This window comes from Brachionichthys hirsutus, unplaced genomic scaffold (assembly GCF_040956055.1).
Source record: "Brachionichthys hirsutus isolate HB-005 unplaced genomic scaffold, CSIRO-AGI_Bhir_v1 contig_497, whole genome shotgun sequence".
Lineage (NCBI taxonomy): Eukaryota > Metazoa > Chordata > Actinopteri > Lophiiformes > Brachionichthyidae > Brachionichthys > Brachionichthys hirsutus.
Window position 1 is genome coordinate 4,254 of NW_027181096.1, and position 10,747 is coordinate 15,000.

General features: G+C 47.3%; 1 protein-coding gene across 1 annotated transcript; it reads right to left on the bottom strand.

Annotated features, from left to right (window-relative positions):
- Positions 1–271: 271 nt before the first annotated feature.
- Positions 272–7,462, bottom strand: LOC137917265 (thyroid hormone receptor beta-like). The gene is made up of 8 exons (XM_068760082.1): positions 7,237–7,462; positions 4,216–4,316; positions 3,154–3,301; positions 2,781–2,986; positions 1,820–1,906; positions 1,579–1,725; positions 1,245–1,503; positions 272–513 (listed from the first exon to the last, which is right to left on the bottom strand). The coding sequence occupies exons 1-8, from the start codon at positions 7,460–7,462 to the stop codon at positions 272–274; spliced, it is 1,416 nt and encodes a 471-aa protein (XP_068616183.1).
- Positions 7,463–10,747: the final 3,285 nt, after the last annotated feature.

Genomic DNA, 10,747 nt, shown 5'->3' on the forward strand with positions numbered 1-10,747 from the left:
GTCCAGATAGGTCGAGCAGGAAGGGGAGGGGCTAACGGAGGTCTGGCCACGCCCACAGACGCACAAAAGAATCTACAGTAAAGTCCACGACAACGAACAACAGAACAAAGTTCTACCCGCTGGGAGGAATGGTTTCATCCAGAACCAGAACCGGACCGGACCGGACCGGAGGCTAAACTACGGAATGACGAGACACTCGGTCGGTCCGGGTCCGCCTGCTGGTCCCACCGGGGTTCCCATCCACGCACACACACACGTCAAAAGCCACCGGTCAGTCCTCGAAGACCTCCAGGAAGAGGGGCGGGAACAGCTCGGTGGGACACTCCACCTTCATGTGCAGGAAGCGGCTGGCGTGACACGCCCCGATCATCCGCAGGTCCGTCACCTTCATCAGCAGCTTGGGCCAGAAGTGCGGCAGCTGGTGCTTCCGGGAGTTGATGTAATGTTCGAACGCCAACAGGAAGTCCTCCTGGCAGCGCTCGATCCGCTCCACGCTGCTCAGGCCCGGCCGGTCTGGTGAGGAAGACGAGGGCAGGGGTCAGAGGACGAAGAGGACCGCCCTTTATCCTCCGGGCAGGACGGGCGTCGACCGTATCGGGCTGAGAGCGGTGACGATAAGCCCAAATCAAAAGTATTGATTTCCTGCCTCTAGAATTAATCCGTGGCGAGTCGGAGGCGGCGCCAGATGGGGGTCGTCTGCAGTATTGATCCCCAGATCAATCGGACGCAGACGGATCACAGGCGATTAATCGATCGCTGCACGGAGAGCGTGTTCAATGCTGCGTTCAGGGCATGTTGGAAATCCGGTAAACACGCGCTGTGACGGATATGACATCATCAACATGGTGGCGTTCTCTGGCTTACGCTCTGAGATGGATCTTTCACTAAACTGACAGGTCTAATTGATGACCGATCGATCGGTCGAAATAAAAGCCGCTACGATCTCGGCTTGGACTGGAAAACGTTGCTCCCTGCGAGCGGCAAAGAAGGCCGGCGACGGGACCGCCGTTTTAACAGGAAGTCAACGCACCCGCATCCTGTTCTTTCGTCTGAAGCACATTTCTAACGGTCCAATCAGAGACGGCCTTCAGGCAGGTACCGACCTTTACTAGTCAAAGGTCGTGTTTTTTCATTGTCATTTGCAATGCTAGCACTGCTAGCCTAGAAGAAAGGCGAGTCTGGAAACGGGTTAGACTGACACAGCGCCCTCTAGTGGGGGGCGTCGGGACAGCAGAGGACCTTACCGGACGAAAGCAGGATGACGGCCTGGAGCAGAGCCACTTCAGAGTCGTCCAGGTGAAAGGACGACAGCGACACGCCCAGGTCAAAGATGGCGTCCGAGACCACGCCCAGGCCTCCATTCTTGAGCTGTCCCCGCGTCACCGCCATCTCGCCGTTCAGCGTGAGCGTCTCGCTGTCCGGGTCGTAGCGGATGGCGGCGCGCAGCGACATGATCTCCATGCAGCAGCCTTTCAACAGGATGATCTGATCTTCACAAGGCAGCTGATTGGAGGAGAGCGGCGGCGTTAGCCGGCGGCGAGTGACGCGCCCGGTGGAGGCGGACGCCAGGTCGCTTACCTCACAGAACATGGGCAGCTTTTTGGCAAAGTCCACCACGCGGGTGATGGCGGGGGTGATTATTTTCGTAAACTGACTGAACGCTTCTATGTCCACTTTGTTTCCTTCGGGCGCGTCGACCACGGACGCCTGACCAATATCCTCAGGCTGCAAGCACAAAGGGTCCGTTAGCGAGCGAGGGTAGCGCGGGATTAGCGCTGCAGGCGAGGCTACAGAGGCTCGATTCAACGTGTCGTCTCACCTTAGTTTCCTTCGCCCCCGCCGGACTCTGGTCAGAAGTATAGAATAAATTACATGTTATTTCATTAAGAAGCAAAGCTTCCTCGACCTGTTGGATAATCAACAGGAGCCGTGAAGTTTCACTGAAGAGCCGGCGTCAAGCCAACTACAAAGAAAACAGGTTAACCCGAAGACAGGAAGCGCAGACAGAAACAGGCTGGTGGGTTTCCACGGCAACAGTCAGCCAGAAACGCAACGGCAAGAATCACGCTGGGCGCGAGGACGGTGCTAGCGTAGCCACGCGGTTTGCTGTATTTATGAAAAGTGATTTTAGCGAGCCATTAAACTTCGTTAAAGAGGTGAGAGGGAAACTACGCGATGTAGCATTCGGCTAACTACAGAAGTAGTGAATTAGCTTCCGCGTGCGCTAAACGTACGGTGACCGTCTGAAACACACGCAGGTTTGGCTAACTGTCCGCTAACACGAACGTAGCGAGGTAGATTCCGCCGCACCAGGACGACGGTCATGGCACCAGTTCTCGTTTCCCAGCCATTAAAACATGACGTTTATTTCTAGTTTTTTGTCTGACGGCGCCGCAGAAACCCAACGTGAGACGGACCCACGTCTGGACAGATTACACCAGACAGGAAATACAATTAGTCAAAGAGAAGGCTGAAAAACAAGAGCTAGAAACCCAAAGAGGGGAAAAGGAAACACCACCAAGAAGCAAGTCATTAGCAGAGCATAGCATGGAGATAGCATTAGCCGTTAAGGCAGAATACAGGTAAGCGCTTCCATCATTAACTAGCGCTGATGCGTTCAGGAACACATTTCTCCTTCGTCCAGCTAAACCTCCTCTCTACAAGGAGATACAAAAACACATTAGCACAGGAGCAGCGGTTGTGGAGGAGGAGACGTGATGGGGGGGTCGTTGGGGGGAGGGGGGGGGGGGGTTGTGGAGAGGAAGAGGAAGACGTCTCACCAGGAACTTCCTCTTCTGCTTCCAGTGGTTGCCCTGGGCATTGGTGGCCATGTGGGCGTCGGTCACCATCCGGATGAGCTCCCACTCCTCCTGGGTGGGCCCCATCCGGTCCGGCGCCGTCTTCTGCACCTCCCCTCGCCGCCGGCGCTCCCGGTTCTCCTCGATTAGCTTCCGCTTGGCTAGCCTCTTGCTGTTATCCAGCACCACTGGGAGACGGCGAGTGCAGAAGGTTAACCAGTTAGCAACCATTAAAGTTAACCAGTTCCACCAACGGCTCCGGAATCGTTTGTGTTCTGTGCTGGAACCAGGACCAGGACCAGAACTGAACGGAGGGCACACAGAACACGCTAGCGGCCGCGGCGCTCAGACTCACGGTCGGTAGCCATTCCCACCGCGATGCACTTCTTGAAGCGACATTCCTGGCACTGGTTCCGGGTCACTTTGTCGATGGCGCACTGGCTCTCGTACTTACACGCGTAGGTCGGGTTGAGGTTCTTCTGGATGGTCCGCCTGAAGAAACCCTGGAGGACAGAAGGCCACACCCTCAGAACAGCCTGAGGAAGACTCGGTGGAGACGCTACGATGGAGACGCTACGATGGAGACGCTACGATGGAGACGCTACGATGGGGACGCTACGATGGAGACGCTACGATGGAGACGCTACGATGGAGACGCTACGATGGAGACGCTACGATGGAGACGCTACGATGGGGACGCTACGATGGAGACGCTACGATGGGGACGCTACGATGGAGACGCTACGATGGGGACGCTACGATGGAGACGCTACGATGGAGACGCTACGATGGAGACGCTACGATGGAGACGCTACGATGGAGACGCTACGATGGAGACGCTACGATGGGGACGCTACGATGGAGACGCTACGATGGAGACGCTACGATGGGGACGCTACGATGGAGACGCTACGATGGGGACGCTACGATGGAGACGCTACGATGGAGACGCTACGATGGAGACGCTACGATGGGGACGCTACGATGGAGACGCTACGATGGGGACGCTACGATGGAGACGCTACGATGGAGACGCTACGATGGGGACGCTACGATGGAGACGCTACGATGGGGACGCTACGATGGAGACGCTACGATGGAGACGCTACGATGGAGACGCTACGATGGAGACGCTACGATGGGGACGCTACGATGGAGACGCTACGATGGAGACGCTACGATGGAGACGCTACGATGGAGACGCTACGATGGGGACGCTACGATGGGGACGCTACGATGGGGACACTACGATGGAGACGCTATGATGGGGACGCTACGATGGAGACGCTACGATGGAGACGCTGCGATGGAGACGCTACGATGGAGACGCTACGATGGAGACGCTACGATGGAGACGCTACGATGGGGACACTACGATGGAGACGCTACGATGGGGACGCTACGATGGAGACGCTACCTTGCAGCCCTCGCAGGTGATGCAGCGATAGTGATAGCCCGTAGCTTTGTCCCCGCACACGACGCAAAGCTCATCCTTATCCAGGTAGCTCGGGACGTAGCCTGGAGACAAACACAGCTAGCGTTAGCCCTTAGCCTCTGCATGGACAGCTAATGTTTAGCTTCTCATTAGCCTCAACAATCGCAATAGAAGAAAGAGGAGTACAATCCATCCAGATACTCAAAGTACCAGAACCAGAATCAGCAGCCCACGGATACACCAGAGCACTACTATTATACTATTATTACTATATTAGCAATAGTATTATCAGTAAATAGCAACAATAGTAATATCAGTAAATAGCAACAATAGTAACATTAGTAAATATTAACCATAGTAGTATCAGTAAATAGTAACAATAATAGTATCAGTAAATAGTAACAATAGTAGTATCAGTAAATAGTAACAATAATAGTATCAGTAAATATTAACAATAGTAGTATCAGTAAATATTAACAATAGTAATATCAGTAAATATTAACAATAGTAGTATCAGTAAATAGTAACAATAATAGTATCAGTAAATAGTAACAATAGTAGTATCAGTAAATATTAACAATAGTAGTATCAGTAAATATTAACAATAGTAATATCAGTAAATATTAACAATAGTAGTATCGGTAAATAGTAACAATAGTAATATCAGTAAATAGTAACAATAGTAGTATCGGTAAATAGTAACAATAATAGTATCAGTAAATATATTCATTAGTAAATAGTAATATTTCTATACAACTAGTCACTAATATTACTAATAGTAACATTAGTAATATTAGTAGTAACAGTCGGAATAAAGAGACTAATGAAGGTGGTAACAATCAATCAACGACCCCCTCCCAAAGCTCCTCCTCCTTTCTGTAAAAAAAGAACAATAAAAATTAAAGCCGCAAGCGGCGTTGTAGGCCCTCGCCGGCCGACAGGCCGTTGAGCTGACCCGCCGACGCACGCCGCTTTTGTCCTGAGTGCTTCGCAAGTGTTTAGATTTGAGCTGCATGAGTAGCTCACAGTTTAGTCAAATCGGTATTTGGATTATATGGTCATCTGCCATCAGGAGTTTTTAAGTTTCAATCCAATATGGCCGCCTTCCTGTGTGTCTGGGGGCGTGGCCACAATACATTTTTTTTTTGCCCTGACATGACGCATGTCTGTACCGAATTTCGTGGCTGTCCGACAAAGTTGGCGTCGGACCCCTCCCCATAGGAGGGGTTGCCATCGCCATGGCAACAGCGTAAAAACAACAACGTGGTTACGATTGTGTTTTTTGATCGGGACCACATGAGGGACTTTTCTGGTAAGTTTCAATCATTTCTGGCAAAGTATTTTTTTAATTCCCATTCAATTTTTGTTAATGTTCGCTAGGGGGCGCTGTAAGGCTGATTGTCAAAGTTTCACTTTTAAAATGTCCAGGTAGGAAGGGTCAAAAAGTGTTTAAAATTTGGTTTGGATTGGAGTGTGTGTGTGTGCAAACGCTGACTCAGCAGTTTTTAAGTTTCAATCCAATATGGCCGCCTTCCTGTGTGTTTGGGGGCGTGGCCATAATTTTTTTTTTTTTTTGCCCTGACTTGACGCATGTGTGTACCGAATTTCGTGGCTGTCCGACAAAGTTGGCGTCGGACCCCCCATAGGCACAATGCATTGTGATTTTTGTAGGTGGCGCTAGCGCGCCACTTTTTCATGCCCAATTTTGAAACACATAAAATAATTAATTTTTCGCCGGTTCTGAGCTTGGTTCAAAGTTTGGTGAGTTTTCGAGCATGTTCAGGGGGTGAAATTGCCGTTTAAACAGCAGAACAAAGAAGAAAAAGAAAAAGAATAAAGAATTTTTGCAAAAACAATATAACTTTTTTTCTGAGTGTGCGATTTCTACACAAAATACATTTTTGGAATGGTCTCGACGAGGGCCACGCGTCTGTGGGGGCACACAAACACGAGTTGACGAGCTTCGCTCGTCAACTCGTGTTTGTGTGTGTGTGTGTGTCTGTGTGTCTGTGTTGTTTAGTGTCGGGGTGTGTGTGTGTGTGCTGTTGAGTGTCGTGGGTGTGGGCGTGGGTGTGTTGGTCGCCCGATGGTTGACTCGCTGCGCTCGTCAACCATCGGAAGACAGTTACAAACACGAGTTGACTCGCTGCGCTCGTCAACTCGTGTTTGTGGATCTCTGTGTGTGTGCGTTTGTGTTGTTTAGTGTCGGTGTGTGTGTGTGCTGTTGAGTGTCGGTGTGTGTGTGCGTGAGTGTGTTGGATGCCGAGGGTTGACGAGCTGCGCTCGTCAACTTTGTCGAGGGTTGACGAGCTGCGCTCGTCAACTTGTCGTCTTCTGCGTTGCAAAAGCAATAGCCCCTTACGCCTAGTATAGGCGCTCGGGCCTAATAAAGAATAAAGAATTTTTTGCAAAAACAATATAACTTTTTTTCTGAGTGTGCGATTTCTACACAAAATACATTTTCGGAATGGTCTCGACGAGGGCTACGCGTCTGTGGGGGCACACAAACACGAGTTGACGAGCTTCGCTCGTCAACTCGTGTTTGTGTGTGTGTCTGTGTGTCTGTGTGTCTGTGTTGTTTAGTGTCGGGGTGTGTGTGTGTGTGCTGTTGAGTGTCGTGGGTGTGGGCGTGGGTGTGTTGGTCGTCCTCAACAGCATGGCAAAGTTGGATGTCGAGGGTTGACTCGCTACGCTCGTCAACTTGTCTTCTGCGTTGCAAAAGCAATAGCCCCTTACGCCTAGTATAGGCGCTCGGGCCTAATAATAAATGTTAATCAAAGATCGATGAGAAATGATCCTCAAAGATTCCAGATCCCGGTTCTGGTGGGCGGGCCGGTTCTGGTGGGCGGGCCGGTTCTGGTGGGCGGGCCGGTTCTGGTTCCTGCATCTGTCCCATCACTGATCAATACAACACGCCTTCTGTTGCCTCGCCATCAATCAATAAAGAGCCCAAATCCCTGGCGCGGCGTCTCCTAATCGACCCCCCCCCCCGGGCCGCCGTACCTTTCTGGTGCCCCCCCTCAATCCACGGCAGGTGAGGGAGGTCAGGTGGGAGGCGGCTCAGTGGGATCTCCACGCCGCAGAAGTCGCTCCTGAAAACCGGGGGGGCGCTAGCGAAGCAGCAGGAGTAGCGGGGGGGCCAGGTGTGCTCCAGGCAGGGCGGGTGGTGCAGCGGGCGGGGCTCCGGGCCGTGACCCGCCCCGTACACGTCGGGGACGCAGTAGTTCATGGTCAAAGTGAGAGGGCGTCGAGCTGGAGACAAAGGTCCGTCCCCAAAGCCACAGCAAGCCCCGCCCCGCTGGCCCCGCCCCACTGGCCCCGCCCCACTGCCCCCCCCCCACTGGCCCCGCCCCGCAGAGTTCTAATCTTACAATCCGAGAGGTCCCACAGACGTCCCGGATTGAGGGATGAATGCGATGCCTCTGAAGGACCCGATGACCTTTGACCTCTGCGGCCCACAGAGGCTGGTTCCGATTGGTTCGACACCAAAAGTCACCTTTGATTAGCACGAGATGCTGAAACATCTGGAAGCAGAACGCCATCAGACCTTCTGACCTTCATCACCTTCAGGCCTGACCTTCATCACCTTCAGGCCTGACCTTCATCTCCGTCCAGCCTGACCTTCATCTCCGTCCAGCCTGACCTTCATCTCCGTCCTCTCGCTGAGCCCGATCCTCCGGATAATGCGCTCCTCTTGCTGGACCTCAGCCGTATTGATCAGGCTCTGATCGATACGGCTGAACCCTAACCCTTCTGCCGGTTCAGACTTGCTGCTTCGTTAGCTTCCCCCAAACGGAGCTGCTGCTAGCGATGCTAATCTGGATGCTAACAGACTCAGCGGGGGTCTTCTGATCCACAAGGGGGCACGCACACGCACACGCACACGCACCCACTGATCCAGAACCTTTCAACGTGTTCAGGCCCAGTTCTGCAGCTCCAACAGAACTCGCTCCCATAAAGCTTCCGTTCAGACGTCTTTATCTTTATCGCCTGAGGCCCCGCCTCCCGTTGGCGGGTCGGCTCTGAGACCCCTGCTGGTCGCTCCGATATGAACCCTGGACCGGGACCATACCGGATCAATACTGAACAGGATTATGGGGGGGCAGCCAGACCCCCCACGGAGGCCGTTTAATATTCTGTGTGAATGTGGAGCCAGAAAACAGTTCATTTAGTGTTCCATGAAATAAAGTCATAAATGTATCTTAATCAATCCGATCAAATTAAAATGTATACATGAAAGTCATCAATTTATAATGAGATGCTCTATGAGGAGTATTTTATTCAAACAAAATAACTTATTTAGAAATTTAGAAATCTAAGAATTAAACATTCTAAAGGTTTGCAAACCGGATGAATTGATTTATAAAGTTTAATTTAATTTGTTAAATCGACTCAACGTGACAAAATGAAATGTATATTTATGTTTGTAAATATAATGCAAAGGGTAAACGGTAATGTAGAATAAATGTAGATTAAATGTAGAATAAATGTAGAATAAATGTAGAATCAATGTAGAATAAATGTAGAACCAATGTAGAATAAATGTATATAAAATGTAGATTAATGTATATAAAATGTAGAATAAATGTATATAAAATGTAGATTAATGTATATAAAATGTAGAATAAATGTAGAATAAATGTATATAAAATGTAGAATAAATGTAGATTAAATGTAGAATAAATGTAGAATAAATGTAGATTAAATGTAGATTAAATGTAGAACAGATGTAGATTAAATGTAGAATAAATGTATATAAAATGTAGATTAATGTATATAAAATGTAGAATAAATGTATATAAAATGTAGATTAATGTATATAAAATGTAGAATAAATGTAGAATAAATGTATATAAAATGTAGAATAAATGTAGATTAAATGTAGAATAAATGTAGAATAAATGTATATAAAATGTAGAATAAATGTATATAAAATGTAGATTAAATGTAGAATAAATGTAGATTAAATGTAGAATAAATGTAGAATAAATGTAGATTAAATGTAGAATAAATGTAGATTAAATGTAGAACCAATGTAGAACATATGTAGATTAAATGTAGAATAAATGTAGAATAAATGTAGATTAAATGTAGAATAAATGTAGATTAAATGTAGAACCAATGTAGAACATATGTAGATTAAATGTAGAATAAATGTATATAAAATGTAGATTAATGTATATAAAATGTAGAATAAATGTAGAATAAATGTAGAATAAATGTATATAAAATGTAGAATAAATGTAGATTAAATGTAGAATAAATGTAAATTAAATGTAGAATAAATGTAGAATAAATGTAGAATAAATGTAGAATAAATGTATATAAAATGTAGAATAAATGTAGAATAAATGTAGATTAAATGTAGAATAAATGTAGATTAAATGTAGAATAAATGTAGAATAAATGTAGAACAAATGTAGATTAAATGTAGAACAATGTAGATTAAATGTAGATTAAATGTAGAATAAATGTATATTAAATGTAGAATAAATGTATATAAAATGTAGAATAAATGTAGAATAAATGTAGATTAAATGTAGAATAAATGTAGAACAAATGTAGATTAAATGTAGAACAATGTAGATTAAATGTAGATTAAATGTAGAATAAATGTATATAAAATGTAGATTAATGTATATAAAATGTAGAATAAATGTAGAATAAATGTAGAATAAATGTAGATTAAATGTAGATTAAATGTAGAATAAATGTAGAACAAATGTAGAACAAATGTAGAATAAATGTAGAATAAATGTAGATTAAATCTAGAATAAATGTAGAATAAATGTAGAATAAACAGGACTCCGTGTCAGCGTCCAGCATTCTGACAGAACCACCGACCCACAGAACCCGATCTAAAGGCAGCACTTTAGTGCCGTTCACGGCGTGAACCTGGACTGTTGTTGTTTTTTTATCAGTTATAGATTAGTTCTGTTACGATACATTGTTCTTATTAGTCGTAGATTGTTTCTGCAGTTGTTCGGTACTACCCCTGTAGAACCTGGACTCAGGGCTGGTCTGGCCGCCCCTGTAGAACCTGGACTCGGGTCTTGCCCTCCTGTAGAACCTGGACTCGGGTCTCGCCCCCCTGTAGAACCTGGACTCGGGTGTGTTCTGACGGGCTAATCTGGGATTAGCGCCTCAGTCTGCTGGTCCCGGCTGAACTCCGGGTTGAGGTGACTCCTAATCTCTGAACGGCACTTCAGACAGTTTAAGGCCCGTCGGCACGGAAACAAGCTGCTGTCTGAGCGTGAAGAACCAGAACCAGTTTAATCAAAACACGCCGGCCCAAACCCGGGTTATCTGATATTGATCCGAGGAAACGTTGGAACCTTCGGAACCTTTCAGAACCCGTTTCCTGAACAAACGCGTCTTTCATTCGGTGTCTTTAGAACTTTAGGCTGGACTAGTTATACTAGTTAAGGATTATAACTCAACTAGTTCTGACACAAACAAACATCATTAATGACACACTATCGGATCAGAACCCCCCCGACCCCTCGGCCCACTG